Raw genomic sequence first — 17,032 nt, forward strand, 5'->3', positions numbered from 1 at the left:
GGCTTAAACGACAAACATTTATTTCTCACAGTTCTGGACGCTGGATCCAAGATCAAGGTGCTGTCTGATTTGGTTCTTGGTGAGAACTCTCTGCCTGGCTTGTAGACTGGCTACTTTCTCACTGTGTCCTCATGTGGGTGGGGGGGGGGGAGAGAGGGAGAGTGAGAGATATGAATGAATCTCGAGTCTCTTGTTTTTTTTTTTTTTAATGAGATGTGATTTTTTTTTTTTTTAAAGATTTTATTGGGGAAGGGGAACAGGACTTTATTGGGGAACTGTGTACTTCCAGGACTTTTTTCCAAGTCAAGTTGTTGTCCTGTCAATCTTAGTTGTGGAGGGTGCCGTTCAGCTTCAAGTTGTTCTTTCCGTCTTAGTTGTGGAGGGCGCAGCTCAGCTCCAGGTCCAGTTGCTGTTTTCTAATTGCAGGGGGCACAGCCCACCGGTAACCTTGTGGTTGAGAGGATGCACTCCAACCAACTGAGCCATCCGGGAGCTCAGCGGCAGCTCAGCTCAAGGTGCTGTGTTCAATTTTAGTTGCAGGGGACAGAGCCCACCATCCCTTGCAGGACTCGAGGAATTGAACTGGCAACCTTGTGGTTGAGAGCCCACTGGCCCATGTGGGAATCGAACCGGCAGCCTTCGGAGTTAGGAGCATGGAGCTCTAACCACCTGAGCCACCGGGCCGGCCCTCGAGCCTCTTGTTTTAAGGGCACTAATTCCATCATGAGGGCTCTACTCTCATGACCTAATTACCTCCCAAAGTCTCCATCTCCTAGTACCATCACCTTGGGGGCTTCATAATGTGAATTTTGAGGGGACACATTCAGTCCATAACAGACACTCTGCTTTTGCAATTCTCTCCTAAGTAGCTGGAAATATCAGCTCTGGATTAGCCAATAAAAAAAGAACTATCATCTCAAAGGGAACTCTTAAGAGGCAGACATTATTTGGTAGTGAGTGTGCTGGAGGTGGGGAGGCAGGAAGCCTTGTGGCTCCTCATTAGCATATTAGCATAGCTTAGTTCATCAGAGTAGTTAGTTGTCAAGAATTCTTGGCATATCTACTGGTGTCCAGGACTGCACCGGAGGGTCTGCAAAACCCTGGGAGAAGAGTAGAGTTATGGGGGGAGGGGAAGAGGGTGGAAGTGATGGCAGCAGTCAGTCTTTGCTGGGAGGAGTATATGGAATATTATTCAGAATTCCCAGTGCCTGGTAATAATATAAGTCAGACAGAATTTTGATTGGTTTTACTATTATTTTAAAATTCTCTATAGACCATGCAGCCCCTTATAGCCTGCATCCCATCTGAACAGCTCCCACCACCCTCTACTTGGTGCAGTGGTAGAGTGCTGAAAAAGTGAGGGGTGAGGGTGGGCAAGGTAGAGTGGTTAGAAATCTTAACATCCATGTTTAGAAAACATAAAGATAGCATTTTTTAAAAGGATAGCACTTTTGTTCCTTTGCCTTTAAGTGCACCTGGCCACCAGAAGCTTCTAGGCCTCGCCCCAAAACCTTAAGTAGAGTAGAGTGTGACTAGCAAGCTCTTAAGAACTGGAGTTGGTATCTATAGAGGAAGGTTTTGTTTTGTTTTGTTTCGATCTTTTTGCAAAAGTTATACAGGGCTTCTTCATATCAGTAAAGGCTGAAATGTGTATGTCCTAAAATGTGCGTATTCTTAGACCAGCCTAGGTCTTTGCCCCAATGCTAGCTATTGTCAATTATTTCAGTTGTCGTTGCTTCTGTTGTCTGAAAACATGATCCCAGGATGACTTGTCTGACTTCATGTTGAGGTTCTTGAGATGCCTAACATGCCCGCACATCAGTATTAAAAACCGTAAGACCAATTCTTCCTTCCTACAGACCACACTATTCTTTTCAAAGTACTTTGGCTTCTGAGAGATTTTTTGAGCCTCACAACCCTGTGAGGGAAATGGAGCTGCTGTGTTTATCCCACAAGGAGCACAACGCACCTTGATGGCCCTAAGATTGAAAACATGTTTCTTCTAGAGGCAGAATCTCTTCATTTGCCCCTGAGCTCACTCTGTTGACTCTTCTATGAATACAGAAAGCCTGATGCAGTTCTCACTAAGGCAAATATCTCTAAAAGATCACTCAGGGAGCTGGGACATTGGTATATTGAAAGCTGGAGTGAGAGTTTGGCTTGAGCAAATTGTGTCTCGTATCTGGAAAAGAACACCACAATCAACAACTGCCTTACAGGAAGATTGTAATGGCTACCGAGAAAACATAGATAACATATTTTTGTTCTTGAGCTCTGGAGACATCAGATATTCTTATCATGTTGGTCAGGAGATAATCATCATGACTGACCACTGAAGAGAACTGCACAGGAACTCTCCAGGGCCACGCATGTGAGTCAACTGGCCCTGTCGTCTGCTTCTCTTCAGGGCAGTTGTTTGAAGCTCACCACTAAGCTCAAAGAGGAAAAAATGGAAATGGTGGATTCTCCCACGTCAGATGTGATCTTCCTCTCTTCTCTTCTCTCCTGTTACAGTAATCCGGTACAACAGTGATCTCGTACAGAAATACCACCCTTGCTTCTGGATCGACGGGCAGTATCTTTGCTGCTCTCAGACAGCCAAAAATGCTATGGGCTGCCAAATTTTGGAGAACAGGAATGGAAGTAAGAGATCTGATCAATATAATTTCTCCCTGCTTTGACTCTATCACCCACTCACAAGGGTCTATCAAACCCAGGTTTGCACATTTTGGCTACTGCACAGAAGGGCCTGAGAGAGGAAATCAGTGGGGGCCGAAATTCAGCTAGTGCCTGACTCTCCAAGCCATGCGACCTGGCATGGGGCTGTATCCACCCAGACTTTTCCTAACTTGCTAAATGCACTGTGGATGAGAGCAAAGTCCCTGACCAAACCTGTCCCCGGGCCCTTTCCTAGGATACATTCTGTATCATCACCGGTTTCTTGTTTTGCAGGTTTAAAACCTGGGAGTTCTCACAGGAAGACAAAAAAGCCTCTTCCTCCTACGCCTGAGGAGGACCAGGTATACAGGGAAGTTGGGTGCTACTACTGCTCAAACAGAAACTTACAGTCACCAGGGAAAACACACCAGAGTCTCAGAATTCCCCTGGGACTTGGCAATGTTAATTGGTGTTCTTGCTGAGACAGGGGATTTGTCCTTCTAATTAGGACTTCCTCTTTAGTGGAATGAGAGAGGGCTATTAGGAAGCTCTTGGCAACCGTTTAATCCAGTTGCCTGTTTAAAACAAAACAAAGTCCAGTTTTTTAAAATGAAAAATATTTTCAAACATAAACTTGAAAGAATTTAATAGTAAACACCCATATACCCGATACTACCACTAATACATTACTTTAAAACTTGATTTTTTGGTTACTTTTTGAGATCTAGAAAGCCCTTCCTCATATATAGACATAGCTCAGGGATACTGCGGGTTCAGTTCCAGATCACTGCAATAAAGCGAGTTGTAATTTTTTTGCTGGTGGAGGGTCTTGCCTTCAATTCGTAAAAAAATGCAACATTTATAAAGTGCAATAAAGTAGGGTAGGAATCATTATGCTCATTTTACAAATAAGGAAACTGAGATTGAAAGCCACTTAGTAGACCCATGTACCAGTTCAGTGCCAAATAGGTTTCCCGATCATATCTGTACATGGTTTTTATCCTGGAAGAAAATACTGACGTCTGGGTGACATCCCCAGGAATTCTGGTGTAATTGGTCTGGGAAACTGCCTGGGTGTCAGGATTGTTAAATGCTCTCTACACAATTCTGATGTGTACTCCAGGCTGAGAACTCCTGTGTAAGTGCTTAAAAAATGGATGCTGAATAATACGCCTGATTTGAGTTACAATGGTAGCTCTAGGAAGCCAGAGTTGGGAGCGAGTACTTGATGTCTAGCCAAACCACCCTACTTTTTTCTCCTACCTACACAGATCTTGAAAAAGCCACTGCCCCCCGAGCCAACAGCCGTGCCCATCTCAAGTGAACTGAAAAAGGTTGTAGCCCTTTATGATTACATGCCAATGAATGCAAATGATCTACAGCTGCGAAAAGGCGATGAATATTTTATCCTGGAGGAGAGCAACTTACCCTGGTGGCGAGCACGAGATAAAAATGGGTGAGTCCACACCAGCCCTACATCTGGGCACCTCTCTGAGCCTGTAGGGTCTGGCCCACATGTACACATGTAATCAATGCTGCGCGTGCAGAAGCTACATACTTCACTGGCCTAGCAATGGGTTAGTGATACGATCCTCTTCGAGGGAGGGGCGTGGCTTAAGTACGTCCATTGGAGACTGGTTCTGAGTGCAGGGATACGGGCGTATGATTCTGTCTCTCCCCCAGGATGGGGAGTGCTGGATGATCTACCACAATGTCTCCTCTACAGGCAGGAAGGCTACATCCCTAATAACTATGTCACTGAAGCAGAAGACTCCATTGAAATGTATGAGTGAGTATGCTTATGTTCCCAGCGCATGGTCTTCCAGGAGAAATAAAATATAGTGTATACTTTTTTGTAGTTTCAACAAAATTTTCATTTCAAGATACTTTATTAAAGTCACTGCCAACTAGGTCAAATGATGCCATCACCTCAAGTTAGTACCTACAGCTTACCCTCATCCCAAACAACCTCTGCTTATGAGAGCTGGAGAGATCGCCATGCCCCCCAAATCCAGAAGAACCACACTCAAAGAAAGAGTTGACAACCTAATAGGAAACATTTGAAAGGGTGACTATGTCAAACTTCTGCCATTGTCCTCTCCCCCTAATCATGGAAGTGGATTGTCGAGTGCCCTGTCCCTGAATCCTTCCCTGCAACCTCTGCCACTTACCTTTGCCCTCCACTCTCCATTTCCATGAATTTTCAGTGCCAACCGGGGTTTGGGAAAGGGAAGCAGTTGTGTTATCCACAAGACAAGAACTCAGTATATAGGGGTTCAGTGAACTGACTGAATCACTGGCATGGATGAGCCCTGGAGGGCACTTTAATCTTGGAGTCGCTTACATCATGGCCTCGGAGTCACTCAAGCACTCTCTCTTTACAGGTGGTATTCCAAACACATGACTCGGAGTCAAGCTGAAGAACTGCTAAAGCAAGAGGTAAGTGTGTGACCACAAGCAAACAGCATTCTCCTTCCACAAGTGAGGCTCCAGAGTTGAGGGCTTGCTGCTGTCCACCACCTTTGGGCAAGGCAGTGTCAAGAACATCATTTTACGGGGTCCCAATTACACTTTTCAATATCAAAAGCAATGAGGCTGCAGCTGAAACATGGCATTTGGCAGTGAAATCAGGGGTTCTATATTCTCCCAGGTTTGGGCAACAAGGTCACAAGTGTGAGCACGGCTTCCTTACAGTCAGCTTCTTTTTCATTGTTTCAGGGGAAGGAAGGAGGTTTCATTGTCAGAGACTCCAGCAAAGCTGGAAAATATACTGTGTCTGTGTTCGCTAAATCTACAGGGTGAGTGCTACTGTTCCAAGGCCCTGGGGACAAAGAACAGGGGTGCCCACCCAACAGCTTCTTAATGGTGTGACCCTCCTATTTCCTCTGTCCCTTAAACTTATCTCACTTCACTTCTTGGGTTCCACTGACCGTTGTTCCCAAGTTGCTGACTCAGAATCCACTTCTTCAGGGACCCTCAAGGGGTGATACGCCATTATGTTGTGTGTTCCACACCTCAGAACCAGTATTACCTGGCTGAGAAGCACCTTTTCAGCACCATCCCAGAGCTCATTAACTACCATCAGCATAACTCTGCAGGTGAGTATCAGTGGCACCAGAGAAGAAGGGTGTAACAAGCACCAGGAGAAGCAACTCAGGACAAGGTGGTGAGGGGAAGAATAAGCCTCGCAGGGCAGTGAGAATTACCGTAGCTGTGCAAGTCCACCCGGAGGTCAACTACACAGGTGGTCAAAGGCAAACCTTATACCCATAGGGACTGATCTCTTATTTGATGATTGATGCTCAGTGCTAAGGAAAGACATAGAAGAGACTGGTGATTAATCAATCAGCAAGTATTCACTGAGTTACTACTGTGTAGCCAGCAATTTCCTTGGTACTAGAGGAAAATTATTAACCGAGATCCTTGCCCTCAAAGAATATACAGGTTAGAAAACATCAGACGAGACAAGACAGTTTTCAAGTATAGTTAAGTCCTCACTTAACGTTGCTGATAGGTTCAATGGCTTGAAGTAAAATGACATATAATAAAACCAACTTTACCACAGGCTAATTGATATGGTGAGGGGAAAAGTTTCAGTGAGAAGGTAGAATGTGAGTTAAGCCTGGGCTGGGAGCTGGGGATGTATTTAGTTGGGTAGTCTTTTTCAATTAGCATTTTCTCTTCTTTTTTTGTCCCTGAAAACTCTTATGAGAGGAGAAACTTCCAGAAAAAAACTGGGTTCGTGGAAATCTTCTGGGATTCAAAATGTACTAGAAAGATGGACATCGGAAGTGTGAGGTTTTAAGTGAGGGTGTGTGAGGTGTCCCACCGCCTACACCCTACACTGCACTAGCAGCATGACCCTCTCTGTATGTTTCAGGACTCATATCTAGGCTCAAATATCCAGTGTCTCAACAAAACAAGAATGCGCCTTCCACCGCAGGCCTGGGCTACGGTAACTACTTATTTCTCTGGGGTAGGGTGGACGGCCAGTTGCAAGGACTACCTTTGGCAGATCCAATTAGACTTGCCTCACCAGAGTCCTTGCAGCACACTCTTCTGCACTAGCTGCCTCCAGGAAGGTTAAGACAGAGCCCAACAGGTTATTTAATAATTTTCTCCCTCTGGTGGCTCCTACTGGGACTGCAAGAACATAGATTCATAAAGGTTTAATTGTGCTAAAAAGAAAACATAATCATAAAGGGTTTTACGAGGTGTTCTAATCTATCTTCTTGCCTTATGGCTAACTTGCACCTAAAATTCCCAGATTACTTCAACAAGTAACCCCTTGTCCCTGAGATTTACCTGAGCAAAGATGGATTAGTATTCTTGAGAATTTCCCTTTTACTGCTTGCCTATTTCTACACCCAGTAGGGATTCTTATCTATTGTAGAAATTATACATACATGACTCCCAAAGACTCACACCAAGGCTCTGTTGTTATAGGATCATGGGAAATTGATCCAAAGGATCTGACCTTCTTGAAGGAGCTGGGGACCGGACAATTTGGGGTAGTGAAGTATGGGAAATGGAGAGGCCAGTATGACGTGGCCATCAAGATGATCAAAGAAGGCTCCATGTCTGAGGATGAGTTCATTGAAGAAGCCAAAGTCATGATGTGAGTTATAATCCAACTGAACTCTCAATCCAGTTGAGGGAGTCTAGGAATTACTAGGACAACCCACTGTGGTTTAAGGTGACTTTCAGTGAGAGAGATTGGAGACCAGGGCTTGAGTTCAACCTTTGACAGGTGGGAGTCCTAACTGCTAAGGTAATCATTTATCTGCCTTAGATATTGGTTGAGATTAGTGTTGATCATGGGTGTTTACCATCTTAGTAGCATTTGGGGTAGTTGTGAAAAATGAGATTTTCAAAAGGAAGACTGATTCTGATTTAGCCTTAGTGTTCATTCAGCTCTGGGGTTGTTTCTGATCTATTAATGGCTTCCAAGTCCCTGCTCACCCTCACATATTAGGCATGTTTGGGGTTTAGGGTGGGAAGGAGGAAAGTCAGCTTGCTACTGGGGTCCTTTATCTGACACTCTACGCCCAGGCTAACCCCTTTTCACCCCAGTCCCTTTCTGACTGGAATGCAGAGCCAGAAGGGGAGGACTGGTTCATTGCCTCTCCTGTAGGAATCTTTCCCATGCGAAGCTGGTGCAGTTGTATGGCGTCTGCACCAAACAGCGCCCGATCTTCATCATCACTGAGTACATGGCCAATGGCTGCCTCCTGAACTACCTCAGGGAGATGCGCCGCTTCCAGACTCAGCAGCTGCTGGAGATGTGCAAGGATGTCTGTGAAGCCATGGAATACCTGGAGTCAAAGCAGTTCCTTCACCGAGACCTGGTGGGTCCTCAGTAGGATTAGCCTGAGACCAAGGGCTCAGGGGGTGGGAAGTCGCAGAGGAAGACATATCATACGTGGATAAGGAGGGCTGCTGGAGCCATCATTTCAGTTTTATCTAAAAACAAAACAAAACAAAACAAAACACTAAAAGTTAGGTGAGCCTCTGCCCCAGTGGTCAGCCAGTCAAGGATGTCCAGCCTCAATACCATGAGCTCTGCCATGGTGGCAGTCACTAACTCCCAGCCCCCTGCCACACCAAGGAAATGGGGGGGGGTCTTTCAGGGGCAGATGGGCAACACTGCTTCCCAATGGGACTGCTCCTGGCACAGAGCCATCATTTGGTTACATCACAGTCACAAACTGGGGACCTGTGGATGCATTTTTTAAACGTCATATATTAGTTAGCAAACACTTAAAAAGAAACATTTCACATTGGGGAAAAAAAAACCCTGAACGTCCAGCTTCTCTTGAAAATCTAGACTATCTTGTAACCCTGGATCCACAATCTCATAGGCCATCTAACAGGGGGCTGGAGCTGAGGAGCAGCTGCCTCCCTTACACCAGCAGCGTGCTCTCCACTTTCTCCAACCTCCACCCACCCTCCTTCACTCTATCACTGCCTGCCTGCCCTCTGGAGGCATCAGACTTTTTGCTCCTGTTTATTTCAGCCAGGCCAAGGCTCAAAGGGCCCTCGTCCCACTGGCAGAAAAAGAAAACACAGTTGCCTTCTGTTGTTGTCCCTTAATTCGCTCAGCATTTTAGTGCAGAAAGGGGTGTCATGGAATTGTCAATGTGAATGAAATCATTGTGCACGTCCTCAGTGTCTTATGCCTTCACAGCACATGGCTTTCCATGTGGTGAAAATGCATCACCATTGCTCAGTGGCATCATGTGACTCCTGTTAGGTGGGAAGGTGTCTCTAATTGAAGGTGATGAGGCTGTCCTGGCTTCACTTCCCTGGTGGGCAGAAGCTTTGTGCCTTTAACCTATGTGCCAGGGATGGAGTCTCACTGCTATCCGTTGCACTACAGGCAGCTCGAAACTGTTTGGTAAATGATCAAGGAGTTGTTAAAGTATCTGACTTCGGCCTGTCCAGGTGAGTGTGCCTTTTTCATCTTTCCCTCTAAAGGTACAAATAGCACAGTACAAACACGAGGAGGCGTTATAGTTTTTAATCCTCTCCCTTTCTTTTTTCTCATTCTAGCCTTTTCCCAACATTTTTCTATATCTTTTCTTTCTCTGAATGATTTTAAGTCACTTCTTTCATCCTTTTGTTTTATTGTTATATCCTTTTCTTCTCCTTTTTCCCCACCCCTCTTTTTTTTAAGTTAATCTTCCCAATACCTTATTCTGATCTGTTAATCCTGTTGACTTTACTCCATTCCTCCTTCTTTCCTAATCAGTGTAAGTACCACTGGCAATTGCAGAATAGAAGGAAGGGGAAGAGAAAAAATGAGAAAGGAAAATGAAGAGGAAGGGAGTACTTATTACATCTTATTTCACTCCATCCTTGCTGTAACCATATTGTTAATCAGGAAAGCTAAATCAGACATAAAAATAGGAATATATTAAAAATAACATTTGTAAAAGACACTGGTTGGCCTGTAGGCATGTATGTATTTGCGCAACTCTTGTGACTGTGCCAGGAAAACTTAAGCAAATATCAAGCTCTTCAAATTCAAACCATAACAAGTCCTGAATCCTTTGTAGGTATGTTCTGGATGATGAATACACAAGCTCAGTAGGCTCCAAATTTCCAGTCCGGTGGTCTCCACCAGAAGTCCTTATGTACAGCAAGTTCAGCAGCAAATCTGACATTTGGGCTTTTGGTGAGTGGATAAAATTAAACAGATTATGCAGCTCAAAGGAGGAGGAACACAATGGGGAAATTGACACTTTGCAACCTGCACACAGAAATTATTTTTTCTTGCTTTAATTCACCTAAGCCTTAGGGAATGCCTACTATGTCAGGCACCACAGGGTTTCTGAGGATAAAACCAGTAAACAAGACACGATCCCTGCCTTCTTAGAACTTACAGTATATTGAGGGGAACAAACCGTTCAGTATTCGACAGCTTCTGAATACTGATTATGTACCAGGGACTCTGCCAGACCCTACAACCACAAAGACAAATAAGATGCTGTCTCTCTCCTGGAGGATCTAATGGTGCAGTGCAAACCCTGATTACCTCCAGTGTGGTCAGTACTATAGCAGAAGTTTGGACAAAATGCAAGACGCACAGAGGGGGGAATCAGCTGAGTCTAATCTTTGAGGTTGATATAGGAAGACTAGGATCTCTACTACCAAAAAAGACTGCAAACTGACTTAATACTTTTCTCTCCCATTTTCTAGGGGTTTTGATGTGGGAGATTTACTCTCTGGGGAAGATGCCTTATGAGAGATTTACTAACAGTGAAACCGCTGAACACATTGCCCAAGGCCTGCGTCTCTACAGGCCTCATCTAGCTTCAGAGCGGGTATATACCATCATGTACAGCTGTTGGCATGAAGTAAGTGTTTTACTGGGACCTCTTAAATTATTTCTTTGAACCTCCTTTCCCATTTAGCCGGTCAGGCCCCCAGTCCCCTCTCTCCCTGGCTGCATGGAGCTGTACACATTCTCAGACCTCTGCCTGCCACCGATCCTTTTATAGCCAGAGGCTTTCCCAGACCCACTCCATTCTCACTAGAGTATTATTAGCAGACCCCAATAGCAACTGAGCTTTAGGGAGAAGGGTTGTCCTGAGACCATGTCACCTAGCCTACCCAGGCAGCCAAAGGCACTCAGACAACTACATATATAGACATTTAAAAAGAAAAGTCATTAAAATTTGTGTTCATTCCTTTGGGAGTCATTGACCCTTTCTTCTACTTTACTAACTGCCAACCTTCTCTGGCTGTGGTCCTAAGTGAGATTTAAAAACAAACAAACAAACAAAAACAACCCTATGACCTGAAAGGAAACTAAAGTAGGTAGTGATCTATTTTTTAAAATATGGTGCAATATGAGGCATGCGGTATTTTGAAAATAAGGAGCCTGTCCCCCTATTACTAAAATGCTTTGCTGCTCTCACCTTGGGTTCTTCCAGACGTGCCTTCTCCATTTTTCAGTAGCTACGTGGCAACCTTAATTTGGCAACCTAAATCTCTCGTAGGAAATAAATGTTCAGCATTAAGTTCTGCCCTTCTAGAAATAAGAGAAGTGTCCAAGAAGCACATGTGAATCTGGAGCCCTTTTGGTGGCGTGAAAAATTGGGGATCTGAATTAGAGCATAGCACATTTCCCTTCAACAAGTGGCAGAGGTCGCAAAGAAAGTGTAGAGAAAGGGAGGACACCATGGAGCCATTTTCCTTCTCTCTCCTCAGGATTAAGGGTGATTGGCTATGCTCCCTCCAAACTAGGGTACCCTCACTCTGCTAGTCAGCTGTTTCAGATGGGCACTTTCTCCACGGCCTGTTTAAAGTAGCAGTCTTGAAACTGGCTGCACATCAGAATCCCTGGGGAACTCTTAAAACTACAGATGACTTGGTCTTATCCCCAGAGATTCTGATTAGGTGTATCTGGAGAGGGACCCAGATATGTCTTCTTAAATTTCCCAGGAAATTCTGATACTCAGATAGGTTTGAGAACCACTGATTCAAAGGAACACAAAATTGATGGCTTTTTGGTTCTGATGGATTGAGACCTTTCTGGCATGAATATACCCTGAATCACCACATACCTCAGGGGCTTATGGACCACGGCTGTCACAAAGAGCCTTAGTCTGGAGGCCAGACAGTGGTAATGAAAGGTCCCAGGTACTCAGGATCCCTGCCCAGTGATGCCGCCGGTGGTCTTGAAATGTTCATTCTTTTGTTAACTTTGGCTATGAGAATGATAGAAACAGTGTTTGAAACCAAACTAAAAATTATCACAGCTTATAGGATTTCAGTTCTGTTGACCACTTAAACTCTTTTGGTAGCCATTTTCAGTTGAGGAGCCAAAATAAGAATGCATTGGTGTACAATTATGTAATGAATTTGCCCCGTTTTAAGCAATATATTTGTCAGTTTCATTTGCAAATTGTCCTCATCACATTAATGACCTGAGTTGCTAAAGATGGAAAGTGCACAAGGATTTTATGGAGCACTACTATTTTTCCTTTTTCGTAATCGACAGGTTATGTTACTGGGCATACAGTATATACTTAAACACTTGCTGCTTACTCATTACATTTCCCTGAAATTCTGGATTCTAGCCCACTAAACACTCTTACTTTTTCTTTGGTTTTAGAAAGCAGATGAACGTCCCACTTTCAAAATTCTTCTGAGCAATATTCTAGATGTCATGGATGAAGAATCCTGAGCTCGCCAATAAGCTTCCCAGTTCTACTCACCTCCACAAGCCCCAATTTCACTTTCTAGGAGGAAAACCCAGGCTACCGGCCCTGGAGCCTTTGTGCTCTCGCTGAATACACAAAGGGCCCTCTCTACATCTAGGACTGCCTCTCTTTTTTGATTCCCTGGGATAGTACCTTCTGAGCAAAGGCCAAGGAATTGTTGTGCCTGGTTCTGTCCCCCAAAGAGGAAATTTCCCAAGAGTATTCAGACAGACTGAAATTGGGATGGAAACAGTTTTGGGGAGGGAGGGATGTAAATAGCCTCACAAGGGGTCCAACAGCTCTTTGGGTAGGCATTAGAGCATGGGGGGAGGAAAGCCAAATTTGGCCAGAATAAAAATGGGAGGGGAGGGTGTTTTGATAAAATAAAATTAGTGGAAAGCATGAAGATTTCTTGCTATGCCGATTAATCATGCAGACTCCCCAGCCTCCCTGAAGCGCCTATCTCAGTGTTCCGGATAACTGTTGTGTGGCATTGGCTTGGCATATTCCTACCTTGAGAACTGGGCAGGATCTTTAGCATTGAACCCTTCCGGCTTTTGGAATCAGAGACAAACTCACAAGCCAAAGCACAGTGCCTTGCCTGGCACACAGTAGGCATGCAGTATTATCGGAATAACGCTGACAGTTGGGGACATATTCTGCCGGAGCCTCGTTTCCCCACATCAGGAGAGGAAAATCATCCAGGGGCCCAGGACAACTAAGAGACTGGCCCAGCAGTCCCTGCCGGGCACCAAGACGGCTGCTGGCAAAGCGCTGGCCAGTTTAGAAGCCAGCAGTTGCGGGGTTGTTGGGCCGGCCAGTAACGGGCCACGTGGTCTGCAGCAATTTCCTTTTTTTTTTTTTCCCTTTTCTTTTTATCTAATTCTTTTCTTTTCGGAATAACGTCTGGACAGTGCCCAGGCCCTGGGATGCCAGCCCTGAGACCTCAGTGCGCAGGCCCGGCGCTGCCACGCGGAGCGCCGAGCAGGGAAGGGGGCGCAGGTGGGAGCGGGACGCGGGGGCGGCCGGGAAGAGCGCCCGGAGTGGGGGTCAAGGAGTGGGAGCAGGGCCGGGGGCGCGAGCTGGCCTGGAGAGCGCGGCCCGAAGGAACCCCGGGCACGGGCGGAAGCAGGGGGCGGGGCTAGGGGGCTCAGGTCGGAGCGGGAAGCGGGGGCGGCCGGGCCGGGCGCCCACGGGGGTGAGGGGCCGGGAGGGGGCCCAAGGCGGCGCTGGGGACGCAAGCGGGAGCAAGGCAAGTGGGCGACCGGGAGGCGTGCAGGGCGGGGGTTAGGGGTGGGGCTCAGGGGTGGGGCTCGCGCAGGCGGAGTGCGCTCACGGGGCGGTCCCCGAGGCAGCGGGTTGTAGTTCCGGTTCCTTGGCGGAGACACGTGAAGGTCGGTGAGTTGGTGCGGAGTTCATCTCGGCACGCGTGGCCGCGCTGGGATGGATTCCTCCTCGTCTTCTTCCGCGGCGGGTTTGGGCTCTGTGGACCCGCAACTGCAGCATTTCATCGAGGTGGAGACTCAGAAACAGCGCTTCCAGCAGCTGGTGCACCAGATGACGGAACTTTGTTGGGTGAGGAGCCTGGGGCCGCGACCTGGGCACTGTCTGTACCCACTTTTCCCCAGTCCTTGACCCGCGGGACTCGCCACGACGTCCGGGATTCGGGAAGGGGGAGTACCCGACAGCACCCCTTGATACCCTTAGGTTCCTCAGGCCGAGCTGGATGGGAGAAAGGGTGACTCCGCTTCTGAGGGGACTGTCACTCTGGACTTCAGCTTTGTTGGTGCAGAGGACTGGTGATCGTAGGACCGGGGATTATGCTGCTGTCCCAACCAGTACTTTAGGCACCTGAGGTTGAAGCTGTCTAGAGCTGGTCAGCGAGACTGATGAGAGCAGCCCAGTACTGGGTTCTTATTTTTGGAACCCCGAGTCCCAGGGAGTGAGTGACTCTCCTGTTTCGGGATTCCTTGGGGTTTGCCTTCATTACCCAGTTGCTCTAACCGTCCCCTGGCAGAAATGAGTGGCTGTAGCCCACTAACTGTAACATACACACTACTGGGTTACAGTTAGTGTAGCCCAGTAACTGTATCATACACACTTACTTGCCTTCTTGTTGTGTGGTTGTATAATGTCAAGCCATTTTGGGTCTGAAGGTTGAGGAATTGAGTATGCCCTGTAAGGGGACTTTGGCAAAAGGGCGGAAGACATTTACAGCTTGGGATCAGAGTGTTCCCTGGCTGCCAAGGACAGCATAACTGCACTGCCCTGACACACACAATTCACAGAATTCAGAGGCCAAGGGCAATTTTTCTTGGAAGTGGAGGGTCTGAGGCTTGTGTACACAGCAGAGAATAATGAACAAAATTCTTTTGAACTGCTTAACTTGAACTATATACATTCGTCGGTTTTCATAGTTCTTTTTCCATAAACTTAATGGTATTGCTGGACTCCGATCCTTAACAAATGCTTACTTAACTCTGTCTTGGACCAGAGTGCTTTGATTATTTTTTAAAAATCTGATTCATTACATTTGGGCCAGGAGTGGAGTGTGATTAAGGACTCCTATAAGAATTGGTAAGCATTTGGAAAATTGATACAGTTTCCCATTCATCTTGAGGATTCAAGAACCTCTGGCTTAAGTAGACAAGGTCACTTAATTACAGATTCTCAGGTTCCTTTGGAAGGTTTTAAGGTGTCTTGCTGCAGTGATTTATCCTTTCAACCTTTTATTCTGCAGTTAAAGGCATTTAATGCATTTGACATTGTGGAGTTGTAACCAAATTCAGCAAAGGGTTAATTCACTTGTATTTTGCCATTTTCCTTGTTCAGTAATATCTCAGCTCCACAATTTTCTGGCCCTATGACTTTAGGCAAAATATCTGTGCGACAGCTTCCCTCTTTTAAAATGAAGATTAATAATATTACCTATTCCATAGAGTTGTTAGGAAAATTTGAGGTAAGGCTGTAAAAAATTACTCACCACAAAGTAAGCTGCTGCCAAATGTGAACTATTATTAACATATCAGATACTGTTTTTAAGTGGAGTTTATTTCTTTTAGGCAAGAAGTTACCCCCTCTTTCTTCCCAAGTTCCCTTCATGATTCTGTATTTTGTCCTGAGCAGGAGAAGTGCATGGACAAGCCTGGGCCAAAGTTGGACAGTCGGGCTGAGGCCTGTTTTGTGAACTGCGTTGAACGCTTCATTGATACAAGCCAATTCATCTTGAATCGACTGGAACAGACCCAGAAATCCAAGCCAGTTTTCTCAGAAAGCCTTTCTGACTGATTTTGGCATTACCTTTTTGGAAAAGGAAGGTAGTTCAAGAAATGAAGAGTGGTTGATGGAATGATTGAAGAAAAGGCTATGGGGTACTGGCTCCCACTCTTGTCACTCTTGGGACGCCCTGTCATCTGAGAATGACCAAAGACCAATTTTTTTGTGTGTTTGGGGTTTGAGGGTCATATGTGTATTTGGTTTTTTTAAATGTTAATCTTGTGAAAACAATTGATAGATGAATGGAAAACTTTACTAGATGCATATTACTGTATGTGGGACTATGTTTTTCTCAAAGTCCCATTAACTGCTTCCTATAATTTGGGTAGTGGAACTGCTTTCTATAATTTGATAGGGGGACCACATGGGTATAATCTGTCATTTGTGTGGATTCAGTGCTCATTTCTGGGGACACTGATGTACAGCTTTGTGTCTCTGAGAAAGGGCAGCAGTGGGGGAAGAATAACTTGGTACTTAACTGTAGACCTCCTTATCTAGTGTTTTGACCATCAGTGCTGGGAAAAAAAAATATGGAATGTTCATACAATTCAGCTTTCTAAATTATCTCCCTTCCTTATACTGTGATTGAGGTAGTACAGGCAGCCTCAGTGTCCAGAGGCCTTTAGTTATAAAGGAATCTAGCCAGTGAACATAATTCTCATTGCTAAACTGCCACAAGGAAGAAGTTACCCTGTGTATCAGGGTCCAAGAAATTCAAAGATATGCCTAAATAAGTTATAAAGATTTAGGCCTGTCAAAAACTAACAGCAGTTTCAGGTGGAGGTGCATGCCTAATGTTAATCAGTATAGATTCCATTTACTGCATTCTTTTGATCACTGAAATAAAAGCTTCTACAAGATTCAACTCTGTGATTGAGAAGGCTTTCTATTCTGGTTATCACCAGTACCCTGGAAAGATTTCGGTGTGGGCTGGTTCCAAGGCTGAAATGTAGTCAGTCTGGGTACCTGCTCTGTGCAGGTACAACACAGTATTCCAGGGATAGCTGACCTTTTTGTGAGAAGAGATCCTTTAGATGAGATATGGAGGGAAGGAATTCAGTGCTGACAGTCAGTTCTCTGAGTGTAGTAGGAGAGGTTACATTGAGTGGGTTCCCTTCCTCTTCAGATCCTAGTAGATTGGAGTATAGACCTAGAGCGGAATTGCTTGTTGGGTGCCTCTAGTGCGGATCCATGAAAGTTGGGGAAATACACATTTTTAGAAGCCTCAAGTCCTTTTTACTTTTCCCCATATAGGCACAACAAGGACATTTTTAAAAACCCTGATGACAACAATTCAACAAACATTTTCAGTGTTTATTTTTTGCCAGACACTGTTTTTGGTGCCAGGGATTCAGCAGTGCACAAAAACAAATCCCTGCCCATGTGTG

The 17,032-nt window shown here is 45.5% G+C and overlaps 2 protein-coding genes and 1 long non-coding RNA gene across 3 annotated transcripts in view; 2 read left to right on the forward strand and 1 right to left on the reverse strand.

Moving 5' to 3' along the window:
- BTK (Bruton tyrosine kinase) overlaps window positions 1–12,769 on the forward strand; it is a 33,575-nt gene extending 20,806 nt beyond the window's left edge. The window contains exons 6-19 of the mRNA XM_033110098.1: window positions 2,515–2,643; window positions 2,953–3,020; window positions 3,930–4,114; window positions 4,385–4,447; window positions 5,043–5,097; window positions 5,377–5,456; window positions 5,629–5,756; window positions 6,539–6,613; window positions 7,105–7,276; window positions 7,793–8,006; window positions 9,038–9,102; window positions 9,717–9,835; window positions 10,360–10,517; window positions 12,281–12,769. Of these exons, the coding sequence (XP_032965989.1) occupies window positions 2,515–2,643; window positions 2,953–3,020; window positions 3,930–4,114; window positions 4,385–4,447; window positions 5,043–5,097; window positions 5,377–5,456; window positions 5,629–5,756; window positions 6,539–6,613; window positions 7,105–7,276; window positions 7,793–8,006; window positions 9,038–9,102; window positions 9,717–9,835; window positions 10,360–10,517; window positions 12,281–12,352 (1,583 nt within the window). The 3' untranslated portion in view covers window positions 12,353–12,769. The remainder of the gene's footprint in view (window positions 1–2,514; window positions 2,644–2,952; window positions 3,021–3,929; window positions 4,115–4,384; window positions 4,448–5,042; window positions 5,098–5,376; window positions 5,457–5,628; window positions 5,757–6,538; window positions 6,614–7,104; window positions 7,277–7,792; window positions 8,007–9,037; window positions 9,103–9,716; window positions 9,836–10,359; window positions 10,518–12,280) is intronic.
- LOC117024687 (uncharacterized) lies at window positions 7,994–13,132 on the reverse strand. Its single transcript, XR_004423494.1, has 3 exons — window positions 12,882–13,132; window positions 11,730–11,873; window positions 7,994–8,121 (listed from the first exon to the last, which is right to left on the reverse strand). It is a non-coding gene; the product is annotated as an uncharacterized LOC117024687 (long non-coding RNA).
- A 136-nt stretch (window positions 13,133–13,268) lies between these two features.
- Window positions 13,269–16,509, forward strand: TIMM8A (translocase of inner mitochondrial membrane 8A). Its single transcript, XM_033110113.1, has 3 exons — window positions 13,269–13,370; window positions 13,724–13,943; window positions 15,495–16,509. The coding sequence occupies exons 2-3, from the start codon at window positions 13,812–13,814 to the stop codon at window positions 15,654–15,656; spliced, it is 294 nt and encodes a 97-aa protein (XP_032966004.1). The 5' UTR covers window positions 13,269–13,370; window positions 13,724–13,811; the 3' UTR covers window positions 15,657–16,509.
- Window positions 16,510–17,032: the final 523 nt, after the last annotated feature.

The sequence above is a fragment of the Rhinolophus ferrumequinum genome, chromosome X (genome assembly GCF_004115265.2).
Source record: "Rhinolophus ferrumequinum isolate MPI-CBG mRhiFer1 chromosome X, mRhiFer1_v1.p, whole genome shotgun sequence".
NCBI lineage: Eukaryota > Metazoa > Chordata > Mammalia > Chiroptera > Rhinolophidae > Rhinolophus > Rhinolophus ferrumequinum.